The 27430-nt window shown below is 34.6% G+C and overlaps 1 protein-coding gene across 1 annotated transcript in view; it reads left to right on the top strand.

The window, feature by feature from the left end:
* Positions 1-27430, top strand: part of LOC111057101 (DNA polymerase alpha catalytic subunit) — a 57916-nt gene that overhangs the window by 20780 nt on the left and 9706 nt on the right. The window contains exons 13-23 of the mRNA XM_039440140.1: positions 6886-7085; positions 10910-11154; positions 13715-13833; positions 14682-14803; positions 15972-16178; positions 18067-18102; positions 19208-19357; positions 19969-20077; positions 20764-20903; positions 22576-22784; positions 25237-25519. Of these exons, the coding sequence (XP_039296074.1) occupies positions 6886-7085; positions 10910-11154; positions 13715-13833; positions 14682-14803; positions 15972-16178; positions 18067-18102; positions 19208-19357; positions 19969-20077; positions 20764-20903; positions 22576-22784; positions 25237-25519 (1820 nt within the window). The remainder of the gene's footprint in view (positions 1-6885; positions 7086-10909; positions 11155-13714; positions 13834-14681; positions 14804-15971; positions 16179-18066; positions 18103-19207; positions 19358-19968; positions 20078-20763; positions 20904-22575; positions 22785-25236; positions 25520-27430) is intronic.

Below are 27430 nucleotides of genomic sequence, written 5' to 3'. Positions count from 1 at the left end.
AGACAACATATCTAAAAACAGATTTGTGAATATTTTCCCCACATAGACGGATCTGTGTGTGGGGAATGAGTAACAGTACAAGAAGTAGCCTAAAATAAAATAATAATACGTATAATATATCTATTTATATATATATATATATATATATAATATATATATATATATATATATATAATATATATATATATATATATATATATATATATATGAAAGATAATAATAATACGAAAGAAAAATCCTATCAGTAAGCAAGGTCAGAGAAGAAAGATACTGAAGAGAAAGAAAACTATAACTTTCCATGTAGGCTAACGCTTAATAGATTAAAAGAAAAGGCGAACGAAAGAAGAAAAAATGAAAAGGGAGAAAATCAGCAATAGATGCAGATGTGAAAGATTGTTAGATGGAAATAAATGGTGACAAAAGATTTCTCGGTACTGAGAAAGGCAACAAAAGAGATGATGAAGATCCAAGCTATTCGATCATTATGAATATGACAAAAAAGCAAAATCAGAGACATGGTAACGGTCGTCCAACTGAAACAAAACTTAGTTTACAGGTCTAAGTCAGCCTAAAGAAAATGTTCCTATCAACCCAAATCTGTATATCTGAGAGTAATGATTTGGTTATATTTCTGTAAACAAAGCCTATTGGTATTTTGTTGATTAAGTAATTACAATAGTACGGAAGTTGATGTCTGCATATAGTGAGTTTTGTGAAGTGTATATTAAATCTATTTGTGTTATTTGCTCGAATTTTGTAGGGAGTTGTGTGAGTGGTAAATAAATGGTAATGTTTATTCAAGTACAGAATAACACTTATAATGTAAGTCTGTCTTAGAGTTGGAACCTTTAATTCTAGGAAAATTTCTCTACTTGAGTAAATTCGAGGTCTTCCCAGGGCCGCTCTAATCATGTGCTTTTGTAAGATAAAAAGCTTTTTTACATGAGAATCGAAAGCAGCACCCCACACCTCTATAATATATTGGAATAATGAATGTGCATATGCGAAATAAATTTTCCTAGTGATATCTATATTTCTTATTCTATTTATTTTGTAGAAGATATGGATCAAATACTTTAACTTCGAGCATAAATATTCTATGTGTTTGTTCCACTTAAGGTGCTGGTCAACTGCTATTCCTAAGTATTTCATAGTTTGTACTCTTTCCAGTGTTTTTATCTCCTGTCCCTCATTTACCATGTTTATACAGTTTGCATTCATATTCAAATTCATAGTTATTGGTGGTTGTCCGGTAATATTAGGTGAAAAGGTTATGTATTTTGTTTTTTTCAGTATTGAGGGTGAGAACATGATCCTTAAGCCATTTCTGAACTATTTTTAAATTATTGTTTGCGTTACTGAACGTTTCCTCCCAGCTACTCCCACTAAAAATAAGTGTTGTATCATCAGCAAATGACAATGTAGTACAATTTCCAAGGTTTAGGTTGAGCATATCACTAACATAGATTAGAAATAAAATCGGTGATAGAACTGATCCTTGAGGCAGTCCAAAATCGGATGTGAATTTAATGTCAGTTCGGCTATTTAAAGTTAGATATTGTTTTCTATTTGATAAGTAGCTTGCAAATAAACTGTTTACGGACCCTCTAATTCCAGATTTATTCAGCTTATCTAGTAGTAATTTGTGTGGGATAGTGTCAAAAGCCTTAGATAAGTCCATAAAGACAGCTAGAGTTTTTTTTATTTTTATTGAAGTTGTTGCACACAATTTTATTAAGGTGAATTACTGCATCTTTAGTAGACTTTTTGGCTTGGAAACCATATTGGTTATCACTAATTATATTCTCCTTATCAAGAAAACTCATTAACCTCAATTTTAGAATCTTTTCTAGTATTTTGGATAAATTACTTAGTAGGCTGATTGGTCTGTAATTTTCAGGTTTTTTTGGATCGCCGGTTTTAGGTATAGGAATAATTTTTGCTTCTTTAATTTACTAGGAAAGTATCCATTGCTCAAACATTTATTGAATATAAATTCCAGGGGTTCGGTAATAAAACTTGATATTCGTTTTAGATACGATCCTGAGAAATTATCGGCTCCAGGTGTTGCTTTGTTTTTCAATTTATCAATTATCTTTTGTATCTCTATTGTGTTTGTGGGGCGGAGAAAGATACTTCTCTCACATGAGTTGTTTTGGGATTTAGGTATAGGTATATCATTTATATCATCAGAAATTTTCCCAGCGAAAGTTTTTCCTACATCGGCAAAGTATTTATTAAGTACTTTGGCATCCAGATTGATTGTTTTGGTATTCTTTTTAGTATCTAAAAGTTCGTTTATACATTCCCAGGTTTTCTTGGAATCATTTTTGTATTCGTCAAATTTTCTGTTAAAGTAATTGATTTTCGCTTGTTTTATCAAATTATTTAGAATATTTCGATATGACTTATATTTATTATTTAGTTGGATATTATTTGGTTGCTTTCTAATAATTTTATGCATTTTGTCTCTAACACGTATACAGTTTACTAAACCGGGTGTAATCCATTTTTTAAGAGGTCTTTTATCTTTACTCATGCGAATTGTTTTTGTTCTATTTTGTGTTAAAGAGTTTAATTTGTCAACTAAAAGATTCACCATAACATCAATATCATCGGCTCTGTATATATCTTCCCAGTTTTCTCCCTTTAAGACCATCAAAATCTATTTTGACTCTAGTCCATGGCTCACCGTGTTTCGTTTCCTTATCATTAACTTCGTTCAGATGTAAAGAAATACTGAAATGGTCTGTTATATTGGTTTTTGAAATTACACCTGTCACAACATTTTTAGTTTTATTATCTTCTTTGAAAAAAATGTGATCAATGCAGGATACGGCTCCATTGATACTTCTGGTTGGTTTGTTAATATAAGATTTAAAACCATTCATGTGTAGTGTACTTAGGTATTCGTTAGCGAAATGATTATTTGCGAGGATATTGAGATTTATGTCACCTATTATAATTATATTATGTAAATCTTTCATTTGATTCAGGCAAGTATCTAAGCTTGTAATAAATTCGTTTAGATTCAGAGCTGGTGATCGATAAATTGAAATTATAATATATTTAACATTATTTATTAAACATGAAATGCAGATGTAGTTTGCTTTTTCGATTACTAAGTCAATTAATTCTGTTTTAATGTTTTCGTCAATGAACAAACATATCCCATCACATTTAGAGAATTTACTTTTTTTTTGTATTACATTATAACCTTGCAAACTGTAATGAAACTGTGAGTCTTCCGAAATCCATGTCTCCGACAATGCAACAACCTGAAATTTAATACTGACATTACCAATATAATGCACTAATTCATCGAAATTCTTGTTAATGCTCCTTATATTCGTGTGAAAAATATTTAAGCCCCCTTCATAATGATTTCGCTCAAGAGGTTCAATGGAAAAAAAATCGTCTATTTCAACAGTGTTATAATATCCCACAAGTTCATCATCTTCATGTAAAGCTGACATATGGAAAGTTTAGTGAAAAAGTGTTAAAATTTTTATGGTTATTTATAGTGAAGACGTAAGAAATTTTTTTTTTAATGATGATATCAAAATAAGAAAAAAAGCCACGATGTGTGGAAAGCCGTAGTAGAATATAACCCTTCGAAACACAGTCAGATCCAACGCAAGATGGAACTCCCCAATAAATATAATATGATAATTCATTTGATGGGGATATAAATAATGAAATCCAGTCATCAGCACAAACAGACTACAGTGTAGCGTGTATGCATATAAGGGAAACTTTTCTGTGTGATAATATTATGTGAATTGAAGTGCCAGAAAGAGCAAGTAATCGAAATTTAGTATGAAACTACATATACGTCTTCACACATTAGAATCAGTCATCCTCAAGAAAACAGTAGCAGGAAATAATCAATTGGAAAAATAATAGTACAGTAAGTTACATTATGATAAGGAAGAAAGCTAAAATGAAAAAAAAAACAATCTTCCTTGTTAAGAGGAAATAAATAAAAATAAATTCATTAACGAATTTGAAATGTAAATGAAATCGAATATTAAATAATGAAGAAACATTAGGCTACTTGTTAGGAAGGAAGCTCCATATACCTTGACATGAAAAGATAATGATAGAGCTTATGAAAAGCAAAAACTAAAACAATAATAAACTTCAATGAGAAAATCAGTAATAAGAAATAGCAAATCTCACTAATGTAAAAGCTCTCCAACAATTGTCATAATCCATTATCTATCAAATTCAGAACACAAACCAATTTGAGAAGAGGAATAGAAAGTCTGAATGAGAGTAAATTTAAAATTATAATCATTCAATGTTCCACTATTCTACTCGACTCAGGAAGATATAATCAAAACTGAGAAGAAAAATAGCAATGAGAATTATAGAAAAATAATTTATGAGATGCTATACGAAACAAAACCAAACAGAAAAATCAATGCTATGAGACAGCTGAATCAGATTTAAATGTTCAAACAATAGTTAATACATGAAAAATATTTTTCCAATATATTGTTTCAAGTAAAGCTTTACTATTTACCATTAATAAGTACCTTCTTCATAAATAGGATTATCGAAAGTTTCTTCATAAATAGGATTATCGAAAGTTTGTGAGTGAATCTGTCCATCCTGCTTCCAAAAGACTCGACCATCACTAGACCAGACCTGCCTCCATCCCACTCTATCACCCATTCTCTTAAGAAACTGACGTCTCATCCTAGTTAAATCCTCATGTATTGCAATTCCAGTATTCTTGAGGCTTCGCCGATTTTTCATGATCAGTTCGCGACACTGATAGCTGACCATTTTAACGATGACTTGCCGCGGTCGCGGCCGTGCACCATCAGCTCTAGACGCAGGCGGCGCTCGACCCACTCGGTGACACCGGTCGATATCAGCGTCCGCCAGATTCAGTGAAAGTTTTTCATTTATCAGGGATACGACTGTAGTTCTCGTCAACTGTTCATTCTCGATCTCAGGTATACCAGATATCCTTATGCTATTTCTTCTCTGGTACTGTTCGATGCCATCCAAACGATTATCGAAGCCGCGCTGCAGCTGCATCATTCGGTTGTTCAGCAATTCGATATCACGTGTGAGCTCGTCCACTTTCCTTTCAGCCGCCTCCAGCCTGCCCCCCAAAGCAGCGCAAACCGACGCACACAGGCCCTCCCGCAGACGATCTTCGAGTTGCGCCGCAAATCGATCAAGAAAATCATCACTTAGTAACAGTTCCTCCAATGCCTGTCGCATACGACCCTGAGTCTCCATGGCAACGGGAAGGACGCTGTCAGTCAAGGATGAACAAGACGATGCCGAGTGAGACCGGCTGCTCAGCGCTCTCTGTTGTTGATTCAGTTGTTGCTGCTGCTGGCTCTGCTTACGCTGCTGCTGCTGCCCGGCTGGTGACTGTACTGTGGAGTTGTTATCTTTCGAGCCGGCTGTAGCACGAGTTTTAGGTGGCGACATTCCGATAAAACTAAACCAGTTGATCAAAAACTATTTATGTCAAAATATATCTCCTCCGCTCACTTTCAGGACTGAGACAGTAATATGTTATACCTCACACACTACTTCACACATATGCCAAAACTCGATTTAAAATTTTCACGAAAACCCACGAAAATAAACTTGAAAAGGGGAGCTCAACTGTTTAACGTTAGACTGAAAACATCCTTATCTCGAATCGAATAAGGATTTCGGTAATTCGGATAATTTCGATAATCGAATTATCGGTGGTATGTATGTCGCATTACCAACTACAGTCACATCGAACCAAACTAACACCCACACCTTAAACTTTAAGTGTTTGTTACAAAATGACACATTTCTCAATTCTGTAAGTAATTTTAATAAATATTTATGTGTTTTCATTACTCGGCCGTGAATGTCTCTTGCAGGGCTTGCATGAAATTCTAGTCTCGACTAAGGTCTCGACTGTAAACATCATGCTCGCCCTGCAAGCATCTTGGCCCCGTGACTTACGGTCATATGCACCATCTACTTTTAACACTAAGTCACATTTCCTTGTAGATATTGTTGAATTTATCATAATGTGTTTCATACGTGGTTTTTTTCGAACAGTTGACATTTCACCGTTTAAACCGAGTATCTGCATACGGGCCTTAAATAGGTATTGATTTGATCTGATTGTTTCCCCCGCCAAATTTTATCATCCTGTCAAGCCCAGTATTCGTTATTTACCGTTTTTGTCCTGTTTTTATCGGTTTTCAAATATTTTTGTTGACCGAGCAAAGTGAGGTCTAAGATTCAAGTCGACGGTTTTGCATTTCTCTTCATTTATTTTTATATTTATGTTTATATGTTCCGAATTTACAGCGAAACGCAGCAATAGATTTTCATAAAATTTGACAGGTATGTTCCTTTTGGAATTTAGCGTCGACGTATACATACGGTTTTTTTTTAAATTTTGCATTTTAAGGATAATACAAAAGGAAAAGGAGTCTCCTTTGAACGCCAATATTACCGTAAAAATCAGACTTTAGAATTATTCATCATAAATCAGCTGTCTAGTGGACTATAATACTACCCGTTCAAAAACATCGAACATCTTGAAAATGTATCTTTCCATCAACATTAGTAGACAGTTGACTATAATACTACCCGTTCAAAAACATCGAACATCTTGAAAATGTATCTTTCCATCAACGTTGTAGACAGTTGCAGCCAGACCTGATAACAGCGCTCACACTCACATTCCGGGACGACACGTCACGGTACGATAGGACAGAAAGCTCTATGTTTATTTAGGATTTTTCTAGACATTTTAAATTGATAAATTATTTATTAATTTTGAGAAAACATAACAACAGGTCAATGTAACTCACTGAGCGCGAGGTCTACTGTTCACAGAACTACTAGTATGTTTTGTTGCAGCTGTGACGAAGCTATCGGACAAACCCTGGCCGCTGAACATGGGCAAGCTGGAGCAATACACGCAATCGTTGAAGCTGGACAAATGCGAGTCGGAGCGAACTCTGCTCAACTATTTCATGGCGCGCTTCTACCGCATCGATCCCGACCTGATCGTCTGTCACGACTTCGCCGACGCCGATCTCAATCTGCTCATCAAGAAGGTACTAAATCTATTTACTATAGTGAGCCCCCGAGCTGGAAAACTCGCTCAAAATGCCACTGGTATTCTGTCAGATATTAAAAGCTGTGGAAAGTGAAAATGAAATTTATTATTCTTATTGTATTTTTTTCATAACTTTAAAGTGAAAATACACTAACATTCTATGGTGTGGCGACGACCGTTTCGTGCTGGTGTTGCACATTCTCAGATCAAACAGGAACGGTCGTCGCCACAACAAAGCATGTGAGTGTTTTTCACTTTGAAGTTATAAAAAAAACAATAGTAATAATATTAGTGAAAACAAGATTGATAACCAACAATGAAATTTATTCTTCCAAAAAATATATTGATAACAATATTATATACTGAAAATTATTGAAAAAATATAAATAGTCAAGCGAAATGTTCGAGCTGCATTGAGTTATTAATTATTGCATGCATCTTTGCATGAGATTATTGATAATCCAGCAGACCGCTGATTTGTAGTTTTTTGATTATAAACTGCAATTAAATTAAAAGACTAAGAAATTGTCAAAAACTACAGATTTTATTAAAAGTAGAAAGACCGGTTTCGGTTGTTACACCATTGTCATTTATCAGAGATCGACAATGGTGTAACAACTGAAACCGGTCTTTGTACTTTTAATAAAATTTGTAGTTTTTGTCAATTTCTTAGTCTTTTTTTTTAATATGAATTACGACAATATCAACTTCTCAACTAGACAATAGTTATTTGTGCAACTAGTGCGCAAAGTGCCACTTTGCTGCACCGAAAGAAACGTTTACGCACGAGCCGTAGGCGGTGCGGAATGATGGTTTCTTGAGTGCAGCAAAGAAACTTTCGCACGTATTGCACATTAAATTCTTCCTACAGTTACCATAGAATGTGAAAAGTCAGTAATAGACGGTGAACATCTCCTATACCAAATAGAATGTTCGTTTGTACAAATCTTTAGTTTTTTAATGCGGATAATAAAAAATATTGCAACCATTCCACAACAGAATTATTCCAAATTCAGTCTAAATGACAATAGAATGAATATCATAAAGTTATATGAGATTCAATTATAATAATACTTCATCTACAAGAAGTCATCAGCAAGTGTAGAAATGGCCATATCACTTGTCTGGATATGTTTTTGAGCCATCAATGAGCCTCACAAACGTTATACTTCACCCGTGACTAACAGTTTAATATTCTCCTATCCGAAAACACAAAAGTTTTGCAGCAAAACTTTGCTTATTAATATGTTGCCCATTAATATGTTTTATTGTTTAATTTGTCTATGCGATCAAAGCTGTAAGCTTATGTTTTAATTTTTCTATTAATGTAAATAAATAAATAAGTAAATATGCCCAGTACTGATCAAGGATTAGGAAAGTGATCAGCCCTCAGGACAGACTTAAGTCTAACCTGACCATTCTATGAAATTTTCATGTGTACTATTTATTCCAGTTACAAATATCCTCAAGTTTGAGTCTAAATGATATATTCTACACAATTAGTGTAAAAATATAGTTTCAGCTTGTTTTTTCTTGTAAATACATTAGTAAACGTGTCAATTTGGCCTTTCTGCTTTTCTGGCCAAGCGACCAGTAGCAGCATGAAACGTATAATTAAGATTATACTGCATTATTTAAAACGTGATTAAATTATATTACATTACCATTTAATTATATGACATTACATTTACCTGAAATGCTGAACTTCAATCATTCAAGTCACTGTTGAGTAAACAGGATGTAAATCAAGTGTTTTTGATTACGGTATTCAATAACATCTATTCTGTATTCTGTTTCTAATTCATCATCAACGGCATTCATTGAAGTTGTTCTACGAAAATGTGAGTAGAGATGTTTCGGGGAGTTAAGAACTGAATAACTTTTTTTGAAGTGTAAATATTTAGGTTTCAAACCTAATGGATACATTATTGTTTTTAAAATATAACAATCACAGACTTAGTATCAGAAACAAGAGTAACCTAACCACAAAAGTAGATAAAGATATAAAAATACTTGATTCCTTGATCATAAAAATGGTCGATAAATGTTTCCAATGTATTCTAGTTAAAAATATAGGCATCTCACACATAAAAAATCGTTCATGATAACTTGAATAGAAATAAAATACTGATATTGAATACTATTAAAACTTCTTGTTTATTTACTGTTTCTTATTCAATATCTCGCGGTAATAATCAGCTGTTTTACAAAAATTTCCAGCCAGCAACATATTCAGGTTTACCAACATTTCTTCTACTTTGCCGCACTCTACCGTCATAAAGCGTGTTAACTATTTTGTGCTGTTATGTTGCAAATTTGGAGTGCGGCAAAGTACTTTGCCGCACTCAAATCTACATTCCCGCACTGGGTGTGGGAATAAGGTATTTTTGCTATAATTGATGCGGGAATGAGCACTTTTTCGGGTAACTGTAGGAAAAAAGATTACTAAAATTGTTTTTCTTGTTTACTTTTAGTGTTATACCGTTCTATCTTGAAAAAGGATTAAGGAATGAGTAAATTTCGTTGGCCAATTAACTAGATCTCTATAATAGTTGAAAGAATATGGTCGGGTTGCACAAAAGCCGGTTAAATTTTTATCTTGATTCATTTCACGAGAACCAATCATCAGGGAAGGCGTTTTTGAAAAGACGGTATCTCTGATTGGTTCTCATGGAATTAATCACGATTAAAACTTAACCGGCTTTTGTGCAACCGGCACTATGTGTTGAAAATTTGATGGAAGCATTCAAAAGTTAACAACGAACAAATAACTCCACAAAATGACATCGACTCCATGCTCTAGTCATCAGGATGAACCACTACCTCCGTAAACAAAGCCATAGTGCATGACAGGTGCTTGATGGTAACGTCAGCACAGGTAGGGCTCCTACACCAATAAAAACACTAGCTGAAATTAACAAATTTTTCAGCCCCACGTGTGCTGACGTCACCAGAATGCACTATGGCTTTGTTTAAGGAGGTAGTGTATGAACTCGCTAGGCTCGTTCAATAATTCAGGTGATTTGTCATTTGTGACGATAAATTACTAAAATTTGTTTCTCATTCCGTATGCACTTTCAAGTTTATCCTATTATCTTGATTCAAAGAATATGGGTTAGAAATTTGGATTAATGGAAGCATTCGAAAGTTATCATCAAACAAAACCACAAACGGACAACGATTCAAGACTCGAGTGATCAGTGAGAACTCAATCAATCAATAATTTTATTCAATTCAATACAAAAATATCTTTGCTACAACATTTTCGGTATTGATTCAGTTCTTGAACCAAACGGCTGCCACTCAGCATGTGGTTCTCAATGAATGTGCAGTCTACTTCAAATCAAATCAAATTTTATTCATTTAGTGAGTTGCATAAATAAATAAAGAATTTATTGTCAAAAACATGAAAATATCATAACAACGTCAGTTCAACCTTACAGTAATATCACGTTTTATTTTCATTATTATATATTTTTTTAGATTCAATTGCAAGTCCAAAAACAAAAATTTACTCAAACAAATTTCAAAATTGTACTTCGAAAAACTCAACTACTTTTTATAAACATTTTCCAACGAGCAAATTCTTTAAAAATCGTTTAAAACTCTCTAAGTCAATTTCTCTTATTTCATTAGGGAGAGCATTAAAAAGTTTTATAGACATGTATTGCCAATTCTTATGCGACCCTGCATACTGACAGTAATCAAAAAAGTTTCGCAACATTGAATCGTCACAATCAATAATAAAACACAGAACATTATAGTGCTTGGAGGAAACGAAATATACCTATGTTTGCTTAACTATGTTTGTGTGTTTGTCAGTTGCTCGACCACCGCATCGCGCACTGGTCGCGCATCGGTCGTTTGCGGCGCACCAAACGGCCGCAACTCACCAATGTGGTGCGCACTGTAATGTGTGGTCGACTGGTGTGCGACCTGAAGGCCACCGCGCGCGAACTCATCAAGGCGCGCAGCTATGACCTGGACACTCTCTGCTGTGATGTGCTGCACTTGAAGGAAGGCCAGAAGGACTGCTACACGCCCGATGAGGTCTACAATGCTTTCAAGTGAGTCCTGCACTGAATTATCAAAATTTGCCACAGACAGTGAGATGTAATTGGTACTAAATATAAATTTTATGTAACATCAATAGTGTCTTACATTTCTGCTTGCACCTTGACTTGTGTGATGCAGTTCCAGGCCAACCAGACGTAATATATGTCTATCTATAAAAACACTTCATTCACATGGGCTACTTTTAATAAATTAATAAAAAAATATAAAAATCTTGAAGTACCCTTTATTTTTAAAACAGTTGAACTATTTCAAAGTTTTTAAAAATAAAGGGTAGTTCAAGATTTTTATATTGTTTTTATTAATGTCTATCTATCAATATAGCATCAGAAAGATCAGAGTAGCATCAGAAGCGAAACTTCACTTCAGGGCAAGACAAAATCAAGTTGAAAAAGTACCTAATACAGTAATTAGAAACGTATAGTTTTGAAGAATTTTATGGGTGAATTAAGGATACATTACAGTATCTCCATTGATTGATATTGTATTGTTTCTTTTTTGTTGTGTTTCTTTCTATCTTGTTTATATGTTCTCGAATTATTTATTTATTTATTATTTTACAAAGGCGACTTTCTAGAAGTATTTTAAGCCTAGGTGATGATGATGGGATGAATGATAATACAATGAAGGTAGAGTTATCTATAAAAATAAAAATCGAGCCTCAAATTTTGACGTTCAATAACTTTTTCATGTGTGCACCGAATTTGATGATTTTTTTAGTTGTTTTCGTTATGTTCAGGACCAGGTTTATGGCCTATAAAATTTATAATCCGACTTCAGGACTCTTTCCTACGGTCCTTCAAAGTTTGCATCTAATCCTTTGTAATGGGAGAAGAATTTGTGAGCTGGCCACACACAGAAATAAAAAAATCAGCTGTTATAATCATTGCGTCATCCTACAGCCGTCGGTAGATCTGTTTTTCAATTTTCTTCCTACTAATTCACAAAATTTCAATTCTGTAATAATTATCATGCCGCGATAGGAACGACGTCCAAACTTGGGTCGCAGAACTCGAAATGCTGTAAATTTAGAATGTGTACGGGAAAATCAGCAGCAAGGAGATATACCATTCAATTCCCAGCAAGCTGCATTCAACTATAACTAAAAATACAAACTGCTGCACAACTAACTAAGCACAAAGGAAGTCCATATTGAGATATAAATAACTAGTAGTTCTATGAACAGTAGACCTCTCGCAGTATTCTCATCCACAAGTTACTTGTAGCTACAAGTACCTGATTGAAACTATAGACCTTATGGAAATACAGCAATAGACTGGCTTCTCCACACATCTGTGTAATCACTTGTCAGCTGATTTATGATGAATAATTCTATAGTCTGATTTTTACTCTAATATTGGCGTATGAAGGAGGCTCCTTTTTTCCTTTTATATTATCCTTGAAATGCAGAATTTCCAAAAACCTTGTATATACGTCGACGCGCAATTAAAAAAGGAACATACCTGTCAAATTTCATGAAAATTTATTACCGCGTTTCGCCGTAAATGCGGAACATATAAACATAAAAACATTAAGAGAAATGCCAAACCGTCGACTTGAATCTTGGACCTCACTTCGCTCGGTCAATAAAGTATAATACTGATTGTTGGATAATTTTCATAAAAATATAGTGCATCAGATCAAGCTAAGGCTAAGCACACCTGAGGAGGCGCGGCTGGTGATACAAAGTGTTGATCTTATGGAGGTTCCACGCCATGCCCGATTCAGTGTATGTGAGTTCTTCCATTTAAACCAATAAGCAAGAAGCACCTGGATGCAAAATGCCGCATCGCCCCTCCTCAGGTGTATATTCAGCTAAAGTTTTCTCATCAGATGTATTAACTATTTGGCGGTACGAAATTCGCCGAGCCAGCTAGTGAATGAATAAAAATTATAGGTTATGATATCCACTTGATTATACAATTACAACTATTATTAGATGAGATGACGCATTCAAGTACAGTATACATTGTATGTCTTGAATAAAGAGATTGATTGATATAGATATACAGTCAGGTCTTTCAGGTGTACAATGCTTTCAAGAGAGCCCAAACAATCACTTATTCTCAATTCAACACAGGGTTGTCACACACATTAAGGGCCGGTTTCCGGCTTAACACAAAACAAAATGAAGAGTAAAAAGTGTAAAGTTTCAGCTATTTGGAATTATTTAGGAATGTTTAATATCGTGAATGAAAAACGTTTACAATTATAGAAATGAGAAAATAAAAACTGTGAATACTGTGATAAAAACGGCGACTACGTCCCATTTTGGAAAGCCATTTTTCTGATTCCAGCTGTTCAAAGTCTAGAACTTGGCCAAATCCCGAGCTCGGAAACCGGCCCTAAAAGTATTTCAGGTAAACCATGCGTGAGCTCAAACTGTTACGCATGCACTATTTTATTCAGGGCTTCCGGGCAGACATCAAGTCTTTCAGATGTTCAATGAACTCATATATTTCGAATACAAACTAACAAGGTTGGGTTAACATGAGCTACTATTAGTTTGAAACAATGTCAGTTGTTTAATGATACTGCACTTTTATTTTTCAGTGACATTGATTCGCTTATAAAGCTGTTGAGAGCCACTCTGCTTGACGCGTCCTACATTCTGAAACTCATGTGCGAACTCAACGCTTTGCCATTGGCTTTGCAAATAACAAATATTGCAGGTAAACAATTACATCTACCAACAATATTCATCCTACTATTTTCTTCTCACCTGTCTGTTATCATAATTCTCCTTGATTAAAAATTATTATCAAACAAAAATCCCAATTAAATGCTGTAAATAACCTCAAAGACAAGTAGCAGAAGCTACTGGAAATATTGACAAAAATATACTATACAAAAATAGTTATTTGTCAGCCCGGGAATCGAACCCGATACCTCATAATATTTGCAGTAGCAGAAGTCTTCGAGGTTATTTACTTAACTGGGTTTTTCGTTTAATAATAATTCATTAATTAGCATTTGAACAAATGCAATTTCCAATTTATTTCCATCTTTAGATTAGAAATTAAGTATTGTACTTATTTATTGGGTAAATTTATTAGGAAATCAAATTCAATACTATTTAGAAAAAAATAGGACAAAACATTTCTCTTGGATAGAGTATTGAAATTACTCTTGAAATATCCTGTTGTATTAATATCTTGTTTCTGTTTGAAATCAAATTTCAAAATGGAGTGTTTGTTGTATTGTTTTATTTCTTGTGTTCTGTACACAATTTTCTTTACGAATTGTTGAAATTATTTCTTGAGATTTGTTCCCAAATAGTTTCAAGAATAGGTATTTGCATTGATTCTTGTACAAGTACAAGATTATGCTATTTATGAAAATGTTTGCTTGTTGTGTATTACTTCCTTGTGGTTTTTATTACAACACTTTTTACTTGTTATTGCTTCAACACTTCCAATATTTTTTTTCATTAATATCACCACACAATGTGCTTTCTTATTGCTTTTGCATACTATCGAATATTTTTCTGGTTAATTTACATTATTGTATCTTTTTCAAGGTAACGTGCTCTCGAGAACCTTGACTGGAGGTAGATCTGAGCGTAACGAGTTCCTCCTGCTCCATGCTTTCGAGGATAAAGGATACATTGTACCTGAGAAAATTTATAAATCCAAGGAAAACGTAAGTGCACATATTCTCTTTTCTTTTATAGGGCTACTACAATTATTTAAATATGATAGAAGTTATCAATACTCTTAGAAATATTGGGATGAATCAGTCTAATCCTTCTTATTCGATTTTTAATTGCCAAAAAATCTGAATTTTGAACAATAACTATTAAAAACTTTGTCATCTATCTAAATTTATGAGAAAAATAATTCTTAGGGTTTGCCTTATGTACTAGATGTTACTATAATTAACCTCAATTTCTGCTATTTCGGCTGGCCACTAAAGGTATTATCATAGCCACCTCTAATACAAGTCTTCGGCCTAGATATTGCAACGTCGCAGCGTAGGCCTAGAAACTAATACATGATTGGTGAAAAAGATCAGCTGGTATTTTTAAAAATCTTTTTCACCAATCATGTATTAGATTCTAGGCCTACACTGCGACGTTGCAATATCGTAGGCCGGGGCCTTGTATTAGAGGTGGCTATGGTATTATTCCTAAGGATGACAGCGATATTAACAGCTGTAGTCTATTACTGAATATTATTGTATAGTCGATAAAATGACAACTAGCAATTAATGACAGCTAATATAGCGCAGCTACAGTTGTCGCTTAGCATTTGAACTTTTGCGTATCGTTTCACATGTCCAATACGTCTGTAAAGTTGAAAACCTGAACGTTAGTAGCTGTGGTTTCAACGTAGGTCTAGAGGAGAAAAAACACTGAATAGGCGAACTGAGGAAATTTATTTGTTAGGCGTATCGAACATTTGAAGAATTTCGTTAGTGACCAGCCTCATTGACTAGATAATGAAAAATAAGAAACGTTTTGGCTGATGAAAATTGGACTCGAATTCAAAAGTGAATAATGAAACGTAATCTACTTTTTAGAATGGTTTATGAATTAAAATTCGGGGAAGGGACAGTTTTGGGCTATGCCTGTTGGTCCTTCCCCAGTGATATTCAAATCAAATTATTTCCAATACTTACAGAAAAACACTTACACTTACCATATGTGACAACAACAAATAAATGTAAAGAAAATAACGAAATATAAAGCATAATGAATAATCAATAGTCGCTGACACAATTAGATTTTAATGGATTTTGTGCTGTGTATCATTGAATAAATATATCCTGTATTTCTCATCTGATCCAATAATTGTTCTTTCGTTTACAGGCCGTTAAAGAAGAAGAAGACTGTCTGGAGGGACCGTCGAGCGGTGGGGCGGGGGGTCCAGGGGGCCGACAAAATGCCACATCAGCAAGACGCAAACCGGCCTACGCGGGGGGTCTGGTGTTGGAGCCAAAGCGCGGTCTCTATGACCGGCTGGTTCTCCTCATGGATTTCAACTCGCTCTATCCCAGCATCATACAGGAGTACAACATTTATTAAATATCCTGTAATATCTTGTTTCTGTTTGAAATCAAATTTCAAAATGGAGTGTTTGTTGTATTGTTTTATTTCTTGTGTTCTGTACACAATTTTCTTTACGAATTGTTGAAATTATTTCTTGAGATTTGTTCCCAAATAGTTTCAAGAATAGGTATTTGCATTGATTCTTGTACAAGTACAAGATTATGCTATTTATGAAAATGTTTGCTTGTTGTGTATTACTTCCTTGTGGTTTTTATTACAACACTTTTTACTTTGTTATTGCTTCAACACTTCCAATATTTTTTTTCATTAATATCACCACACAATGTGCTTTCTTATTGCTTTTGCATACTATCGAATATTTTTCTGGTTAATTTACATTATTGTATCTTTTTCAAGGTAACGTGCTCTCGAGAACCTTGACTGGAGGTAGATCTGAGCGTAACGAGTTCCTCCTGCTCCATGCTTTCGAGGATAAAGGATACATTGTACCTGAGAAAATTTATAAATCCAAGGAAAACGTAAGTGCACATATTCTCTTTTCTTTTATAGGGCTACTACAATTATTTAAATATGATAGAAGTTATCAATACTCTTAGAAATATTGGGATGAATCAGTCTAATCCTTCTTATTCGATTTTTAATTGCCAAAAAATCTGAATTTTGAACAATAACTATTAAAAACTTTGTCATCTATCTAAATTTATGAGAAAAATAATTCTTAGGGTTTGCCTTATGTACTAGATGTTACTATAATTAACCTCAATTTCTGCTATTTCGGCTGGCCACTAAAGGTATTATCATAGCCACCTCTAATACAAGTCTTCGGCCTAGATATTGCAACGTCGCAGCGTAGGCCTAGAAACTAATACATGATTGGTGAAAAAGATCAGCTGGTATTTTTAAAAATCTTTTTCACCAATCATGTATTAGATTCTAGGCCTACACTGCGACGTTGCAATATCGTAGGCCGGGGCCTTGTATTAGAGGTGGCTATGGTATTATTCCTAAGGATGACAGCGATATTAACAGCTGTAGTCTATTACTGAATATTATTGTATAGTCGATAAAATGACAACTAGCAATTAATGACAGCTAATATAGCGCAGCTACAGTTGTCGCTTAGCATTTGAACTTTTGCGTATCGTTTCACATGTCCAATACGTCTGTAAAGTTGAAAACCTGAACGTTAGTAGCTGTGGTTTCAACGTAGGTCTAGAGGAGAAAAAACACTGAATAGGCGAACTGAGGAAATTTATTTGTTAGGCGTATCGAACATTTGAAGAATTTCGTTAGTGACCAGCCTCATTGACTAGATAATGAAAAATAAGAAACGTTTTGGCTGATGAAAATTGGACTCGAATTCAAAAGTGAATAATGAAACGTAATCTACTTTTTAGAATGGTTTATGAATTAAAATTCGGGGAAGGGACAGTTTTGGGCTATGCCTGTTGGTCCTTCCCCAGTGATATTCAAATCAAATTTATTTCCAATACTTACAGAAAAACACTTACACTTACCATATGTGACAACAACAAATAAATGTAAAGAAAATAACGAAATATAAAGCATAATGAATAATCAATAGTCGCTGACACAATTAGATTTTAATGGATTTTGTGCTGTGTATCATTGAATAAATATATCCTGTATTTCTCATCTGATCCAATAATTGTTCTTTCGTTTACAGGCCGTTAAAGAAGAAGAAGACTGTCTGGAGGGACCGTCGAGCGGTGGGGCGGGGGGTCCAGGGGGCCGACAAAATGCCACATCAGCAAGACGCAAACCGGCCTACGCGGGGGGTCTGGTGTTGGAGCCAAAGCGCGGTCTCTATGACCGGCTGGTTCTCCTCATGGATTTCAACTCGCTCTATCCCAGCATCATACAGGAGTACAACATTTGCTACACTACTATCGACAGGCAACAGTTGCAGGTAAATATTGTTTCTATTATATTATATGACACACTACTATCAACAGGCAACAGTTGCATGTAATTTAAATATTGTTTCTATGTATCGTTTTTATATGCTTCACTCTATCAACAGGCAACAGTTGCTGGTAAAGATTGTATCTATTATATTATATGCTGCACTACTATCAACATGAAACAGTTGCTGGTAAAGATTGTATCTGTTATATTATATGACACACTACTAACAACAGGCAACAGTTGCAGGTAAATATTGTTTCTATGTATCTATTGCATATGCTACAATACTATTAACAGGCAACAGTTGCTGGTAAAGATTTTATCTATTATATTATATGACACACTACTATCAACAGGCAACAGTTGCAGGTAAATATTGTTTCTATGTATCTATTGTTTATGATTCACTACTATCAACAGGCAACAGTTGCAAGTAAAAAACAGGCAACAGTTGCAGGTAAATATTTGTTCTATGTATCTATTGTATATGCTACACTACTATCAACAGGCAACAGTTGCAAGTAAAAACCATCGTTTCTTTAGACTGCATCAACTATTGACAGACTACTCAAATACTAATTTTTCTCCCTAGAATGTAAAGAGACTATTACTACGTGCTCCACAAGGGTCTAATTAAAAACTTGACAAACTGAAAACTTGAGCTACTGAAATCTTGGAGAATTTAAAATAGATATATAACCATTCTCGGTAAATTGAGAATCTATAGGCAAAATTTCAAGTTAATCAGTTCAGTAGTTCAGACGTGATGATGCGTCATTCGTGTATGTCCTATCACGTACATGTATAAACAAATTATTTCCTTTATTACAGACTTGGCGCATGAATTGAATTTTTATTCCAATATTATAGTCGATGAATTAATTCCTCTGATTTATTTGAGGCATCACCAATAATTCATTTCAACAATCAAGTATTTTGATAGGCTACTTGAATGTTAAATAACAGAGAATCACCACCCGTATTAAATTTTATATTATATTTCGCCAAAACTATTCATGTTTGATATAAAATATAAGAGTACTATTGATTCTCTATAATCAATCATTTTATTTAATAAATTTGATTCATTTTGTGTTGAATTTCAGGAAGACGATGACATTCTCACACTGCCTCTGCCCGGGCCTGATGTAAAGGCGGGCGTTTTGCCCTCTCAGATTCGTCAGCTGGTCGAGAGTCGAAGAGTCGTCAAGAATCTGATGAAACAAACCAACATTTCGCAGGATCAACGAATGCAGGTATGCATTTCACATACTATTTTCCCAACAAATAGCAACCCATGTTTGTATAAATTGTTATATAAGAAAAATGTTACATTGATTCTCTTCTTATCGCTGGCGAACATCATTCCGAAATTCAAATTCGATATTTATAAAACTTCTATTGATGGTTGTATTAAAATTCTAAGTTGTATTAAATTCTAAGATGGTTGTATTAAATTCTCAAATCCATTCAAAGTAAATCACATCTTTTCATAAGTCCGATTCGAATGCTGGGCAAATTTCAAACTGCACAAACTCTTCTAGTAGCTTCAAATCTTGTGCAAAAGATTATTATTATTATCTATCTCTAAATATCTATTATCTCTTATTTCATGAAAAATTTGACCATCCAATTTCGCTGATCGTTGTTTACTCACTTATAATGAGATTTAAGCTGTAATATTTTTCTATTACAAATTTCTTTTGGCTATTAAAAGTAGTATAATATTTCAGTTAATTTTCATCCATTTTTAGTAAAGTTTTATTGCTTTTTTATCCAACTTATGTGTTGATTGTATTGATGTGACCTTTGTCGTATCCGGAAGCGATTTTTCCAATGAATTAAAAGATGTATGGTTTGTTTTCAGTATGAAATTAGACAGCTTGCTTTGAAATTGATGGCGAATAGTATGTATGGATGCTTGGGATTCGCTCAGTCTAGATTCTGCTGTAAACCGCTTGCTGCTCTTGTCACAGGTAAATCAATTAATCTTATTAATTATCTTTTTTAATCCCATTAATCTCTCACTTCCATTTCTTCTTCTATCTTCTCTCTTTCACTGCCTTTCCTAGATTCATTGTAAAATACATAAATAAAAGATTGGCAGAAGGTTCTCTCGTTTGGAATATTTAAATTAGTCATGAAAAACATGTTCGATCTACTATTTTTGTTATTCTTCATGCTCTTCTCAAATTTTAACATACTCGTCCGATCATTCAAGGTATCACGGTTACTCTTAACTTTTATTCAACTTCTTTATCCTTCGTACACTTATCCTACTCCTTTCATCTCAATTTATCCTTCTTTTCACCCTTCTCATTCATCTTCTTCAACTCTTATCCTCCTCCTGGGCTTCTCTTCTTCTTATTTTTTCCATTCTCCTTCTTTCCCTTCTCATCCTCTTCCTCCTCATCCTTCTTCACATGACCTCTCTCCTCCTCCTTTTCACCACCTCCTCCTTGACCTCCACCTCCTTTCCTCCTCATTTCCCTTATCTTCTTTCTATCATTCTTCTTTTATTTATCATCTGTCTTCCAATGTGCTCCAACCTTCTTTCAATTATGACAGCTAGTCGTTTATCCCCACAATAAAGCTTTGAATTTTCCTTCGTAATTAATGTACGTATCAATTTTCATCATAAATAATACCTATGTTGTTTCAGCTAAAGGCCGTGAAATTTTGATGCGAACTAAAGAGTTGGTGGAAAATCTGGGATTCGAAGTTGTTTATGGTGACACCGACTCTCTGATGATCAATACGAATACACTGGACTATGCTAATGTCAAGAAAATTGGTCTCAAGGTAAGTTCATTTCAAAACCAGCTAATCATCTCGTATATCATCTGTAATTGTATATCGTGCAGTTCATAGTATATGTATTATCAGTACAACGTTACTAGACAGAAGGTTGATCACTCACAGGTGAAAGATTCGAAGTGGTGGGGGAACGCCAGCTTGACGTCACGTGTAGTAAAAAAGTGATAGAGTAACCACACTGAGCATACAGAGATTATTCACTGTATCTTCAAATACATCGTCGTTTAATCCCCTCAAGATTGACCTAGAACTTAAAAATTCTCCATACTTATAGCGATTGAATCACTGATTCTAATGATGTTGTTAAATATTCCAAGTTCATTCAACTTGTACGAATAAAGTTAAGTTGAAAGTTTTTCAAGAATCTAAAAACGTGACACGAAAAAGTTAATAAGCTGGAAAAGCGTTAGTAGACAACGTTATACTATTATAATTTCAGATTAACCCATAAAAAATCTTGATAAACCAATCCATTGCAATAATCCGATAAACCGATCCCAATAAATCCGAAGAATTTCATTCATATAAATGCACTGAACATATGCTGGTATCGAGCACATGTTCTACGAGAATCAAAATATCTCATCCCCGAAATTCACAAGCTGATGTATAGCCAAACTACAAAATATAAACACGACCTAGAAGATGAAGAAACCTTAAGGGTTTGAAAGGGAAGGTTAGGAGGTGGTGTTTTTGCTTTTATATGGCAAAATACTTGTATTATTCAAATGTTTTGATAATTATTGTAAAGCAGAAACCTAAATCTTGCATGTCAGAAAATGTTTGTGTTATATAATTTGACTATACGTCACCGTATGATTTTCAAGAATGCGATATTCTGCCTACTCTGTACTACAGCCTACGTCACGACTACAGTTCCCCCACTCCAATTGCATTTCAACTAAAATACTATAGATGAGTGACCAACCTTCTGTCTACTAACTTTGTTATCAGTATACTGTCTCGTATTATCAGTTAATCAAAACCAAAACAAAAAGAGTGAATTTTTTGTATAAATCATCACAAATATTGTAGAAGTTAACAATTGAGTTGATATGAACATTTTGAAACCCACACCATTGGTTTCTTATCTGTGTATAGGACGGGAAAGCTCGATCTTTAGAATCATTGATAGAATACTGCCCCAAGTTCCTCATATTTTTAACATGAATATCATATTAAGGTTATAGGAGTGACATTAGTCGATTGTATTAATTAGATGCTGGCTTTGTAATCCAGAGGCCCGCGTTCGAATCCCAGCCCGGGCGAGATATTTTTCTCGGGCCACTCCCGTGTTTCGGATGGACACGTCAAGCTGTCGATCCCGGATGCCTAAAAAGCAGTCGTAAGGTCATGTCAGAGACTCTGAAATTGCGACCTGAAAACTCTGACACCAGACCTGAGCCAGCCAAGTCATTCGATATTATTATTATATTAAGATTCTCATATTATCTATTACGTGAATATCTCTGGAATAATTGTAGTAATTCAACATTTGAAAATCTAATTGAAAAAATCCGTTTTATTTTTGTTTCATTCACATTAGTAAATTTGGATGTGACAAAAATAAAAGTTTTTTCTTAATTATGGAGAAATTCCACAATATCAATTTCTATCTAATAAATGTTATTTTAAAATGTATTTGTTGTTTGTTTAGATAAAAGCCGAAGTGAACCGTCACTACAAGCAGTTGGAACTGGACATTGACGGCATTTTCCGGTGCCTGCTGCTCTGCAAGAAGAAGAAGTATGCGGCCAGTGTGATTGTCGGACAGGCACCGGACGGCAGTCTGCAGACAAAGCAGGAGATAAAGGGCCTCGATGTCGTCCGCCGAGATTGGTGTCGTATGTCGTCCGAGGCCGGAAAGTGAGTCAACTTGTTTCCTCTGTAGTAAGCTTCACGTTGTAAAATGTGTAAAGGTTAGAATAAGCATACAAGATTAGACGTTTGTTAATACAATACAATATGACAAATCATATGAATATGATCAGGAAAGAACAAAAGGCTAATATGTTCCCAAAATTTGATATATTTATAATAACATGTCGCAATGTTTGTCGCAATGTTAAGGCTGTTTGGTACACTTTTTTTATTTAAATTGGATAATCTTTTTCAATATAATTGTTTAGATCATTATTAGAGTGAGAAAAAGTGGCAACTGAAATTTTTAAGTGGTCTAATAAGCGAGTTATGGGAGTTATGGGTTGTTGAAGTGCTAACTCCGTTTTCTTTCCAGATCTTGAACGGTTTCGACCATATTAACAGAACTTCTCTTAAAAATTCAAAAAATGTATCTTTCCAAACTAAAACATTTTATTCCCCATATCGTTCATAAATAAAAAAGTAGCATTTTTTGTAAATTCGATAACTTGTTTATTTTGGCATAAATCGCGAAAAAACGCATATTAGAAGAAAGCCAATGATATACTGAATGTATTCAAAAAAACTCCAATGGAAAATTCGAAACCGTTTACGATCTGGAAAGAAAAAGGAGTTAGCATTTTCAACAACCCATAACTCGCTTATTAGACCACTTAAAAATTTCAGTTGCCACTTTTTCTCACTCTTATAATGATCTTAACAATTATATTGAAAAAGATTATCCAATTTAAATAAAAAGTGTACCAAACAGCCTTAAGCAGGGACATTAGTAGCGGCTACGGAAACGAGGAATTTTGATTTTTACGGAAACGAGTTGATACGGAATTTTGAATCGTTTTCACATAAATCCTCCACCTTTTTTTGCACCACTTTTCTTTATTTTGCTTCATTGTGTATAGTTGTTGATGTTTGCATGTATTATTTTTGTTAATATGTATCAAACTTGTATGTATGTGTGAATAAATAAATTGAAATTGAAATATAATGAACCATTAAACCTATAGATTTAATAGTTCATCAGATTTGGTAAGTGCCCTAGAAACCGAACTTCAACAAGAATAAAAAATTAATATTATCAGATATGGGATGACTTGAATCACAGCCATCTACTATAAAAGGAGTCGAAAAGAAAAACTTGGCATCTATGCCGTCCTGTCATTTCAACTGTTTTTATTAAGTGATTCTTACTTCTCTCTATAGGCAAGAAGAGTCCCATTTTCAAACATTGATGTTCATCTCAGTCTTGGGCTTCAGCATGTTGTTGTGTTCCGTGTATAATGACCCAATGATATAATAATTATACTCAATGTTAGTAAATAAATTAATGAATAAACCGAGATGAATTGTACTGAAGTTCGTTCGTGCCTGTCAGGTCATAGATAATTAAATGCCTAAATTAAAATAAAAATCCACTGTTTTAACAGCTTCGTCATTGAATACAAAGAGGTCTTGTCGAGTGCATGCTGGTGCAAGACAGCATTTTAGGAGGTGGTCATCTGACTGGATATCGCTACCGTTGCAGTACGGTTCCTCAATCTGCCTTCAAGTTGTGCGATTTTCTTTTGTGCAGGCACACTCTGCTCTAAGGCGGTTCAGAGTACTGAAGTAAAATCTCAAACTTCAAAATCAGAGAAACTGTGGTCAAATGTCAGAAAACTGACATCATGAGAAAATATTGTGGGCAAACATGAGTGAAATTTAGTTCATTTTTTTCAAGTTCACAACAAATACAAAGTATTTTTAAAGTAATAATGTAATGAATACAAACACATCAAATTTTCATTTTATTTATTTATTAATGTCTATTTTTATAAATTTCAAATTTAGGTAAGGAAAGTATTAAGCATAGGGAAGAGTTGCGAGATGATACACACAGGACCACCAAGTATGAGAGAGGAGTAAAGAGTGCTGGGATTCGACTCTACAATAAATTACCAGCTAACATAAGAGAAAATACAGGACGTAAATTCAGAGTATTGATGAAGGAGCAGCTTTTGAGCATTTGTGCATACTCAATTAATGAATATTTGAAACACATTACGAGATGAGTTAGGCTGCTCAGTATTATTATGTACATATTTTTATGTAATTTTGCTATCTAAAATAATTGAAATAGGACTTGATTTGAATACATATTATCGACTTATCCAAATACCCCTTCCGTGGGTGGTAAATTGGACGAATAATAATAATAATAAATAATAATAATTATAATAATAATAATAAAATAATAATTATTGCTTTCACAAAAACCTTGAGGTACCCAAATTTCATGATTTCTGTACGTTAAGTGTTTTACTACTTTCTTTGCTTTTCTAGACTACTTAAAACACCTTTTTAGAGAGAGGTAAGAAATGTATCGCTTTAGAAACACCGTTTTGAGCCTTCTGAGTATTTTATTGTACTTAATTTTCGCAATTGTGTTTCTTGTTGTCAGGTTCATCCTGGCGCAGATCCTGTCTGACCAAGACAGCGACGAGCGAGTGGCGAACATCCATCAACACCTCACCCAGCTGCGGGCCGACCTGGAGGCGGGGGGACGGGTGCCACTGCAGCTGTTGACCATAGGCAAGCAGCTGGCCAAGGAAGTGGCTGCCTACCAGGGAGGCGGCAGAGGGGGCGGTACCAATCTGCCCCATGTGCTGGTGGCGGCACGCGCCAACCAACGCAAACCCAGCCGGTTCAAGGCCGGCGATGTTGTGCATTATCTCATCTGTCAGGTTAGCTATGACCAAGAATAGTATATATAGTATCATAAAGAAAAGAATATCGGGGCACCGAGCTTCGCTCGTTATTTATTTATTGAACAGAACACAATTTTTTTGAGTGATTGGGGAAGGACTAACAGGCACAGCCCAAAACTGTTTCTTCCCCGAATTTTGATTTATACACTATAAATAGTCCAAAAAGTAGGTTATGTTCCATACAATTAAATTCAGGTGCAATTTTCAGTCCAAACATTTGAAAACAGAAAAGTTCTAATTAAGATTGTTTACAAACCAAAATGAATAACAAAATAACACTCACTATTCACTTGAAAGTGTAAAATAATGATTAACTTTGAAAATTATGATATACTCTAATTTAGAATGATATACCATGTCAAGTCAACAAATCAGATTATTCTGATCAAGCCGATTAAAATTTCTAGATAATATTTCTCGTGAGATAAACTGATTGATTTCACAGCTGAACATAATTCTGTCTCTCTCCCACACTGGCACACAGACAACGAAATTATCATATGTTTTTTCCAAGAATGAATAATTATTATCCTTTTCATGTCCTTCAGCAAGTTTTCCCGGGGATGAGACCTAGTGCAATCGAAGTTTTATATCATAAACCTACTATGTTCCAAATTTCGTGAAAATCGTTAGAGCCGTTTTCGAGATCCGTTGGACAGAAATAACCAGATATTAAAAAATATATAGAAATTGTTCGCTTAATATAATAGGATACAAATAACCAAATATATAAATATATACAGAAATTGCTCGCTTAATATAATAGGATAGCATAAGAAGATATCCTATGGTATAGGTCGTTTATATGTTATTTCAAGCTGATTACTGTCGCCTACTGTCTATTATTAGTGCGTTGTTGGGAGTGTAAGAGTATAAGAACGGCACAGTTTGAGAGACTACCAGCGTCACAATCATAGCTTTCCGAAAAACAACTACTAGGACTCTCGGTTTGAGTTAACAGTAAAATTTGGAACATAAAGGCTCAACTCGCACTTATGCGACTCAGGTCGAGAAGAGACTCGACTCTAGTCGAGAGCATCTGTTTTCAAATGTTGACACTCAGACCAGTCGATTCTAGTCTCCGCGACGTCACCATTTGAAAACACATGTTCTCGACTAGAGTCGAGTCTCTTTTCGATCTGAGTCGCGTAAGTGTGAGTTGAGCCCAAGAGTATAAGAACGACACAGTTTGAGAGACTACTAGCGTCACATAGCTTTCCGAAAAAAAACTACTGGGACTATCGGCTTGAATTAACAGTGAAATTTGGAACATAAACACATGGGTATTATCATGGAGATGAAGAAAATCTGTAAGTTATCAAGATGTCTGATAATTTCATCTTAATCGTCATGTCTCAAGCAATATGACATGCGGTATGATTTGCGTTAGCAATATCGTATTGCTCCGTCCGTCTGTCTGCATTATGTCTGCATGTAGAAGTATGATTTTTTCTCTGTATGTCAGCTGCTATGTGCAATCGCTCTAATGAGTAGAAGAGGAAGAAGATGAAGAGGAGGAAGAAGAGGATGAAGAAGAAGACGAGGAAGAATAATGAAGAAGGAGAAGAAGAGGATGAAGAGGACGATGATGAGGAAGGGCTATTTTCATGAACTTTTTTCTCATATTGAGCTACAGAATGAGATCCCAAGAAATCACAGACTAGTTCTTGATGACATTGTGAAACTTCTTGGAGTATAAACTGGAAAAATATTAGTGTAGTTCCAAAAGGAAATAATTGAAGTATAGTACCATAGAGAAACAATAGCTTAAGTAGATATCCCATGGTATAGGGCGTTTATGTCGCAACTTTTACTGTTATCTCAAGCCGATAGTCCACGTATTTCTTTCCCAAAAAGCTGTGTGACGCTGGTAGTCTCTCATATTGT

The sequence above is a fragment of the Nilaparvata lugens genome, chromosome 13 (genome assembly GCF_014356525.2).
Source record: "Nilaparvata lugens isolate BPH chromosome 13, ASM1435652v1, whole genome shotgun sequence".
Classification (NCBI taxonomy): domain Eukaryota; kingdom Metazoa; phylum Arthropoda; class Insecta; order Hemiptera; family Delphacidae; genus Nilaparvata; species Nilaparvata lugens.
This window is presented reverse-complemented; position numbering and strand designations above follow the sequence as displayed.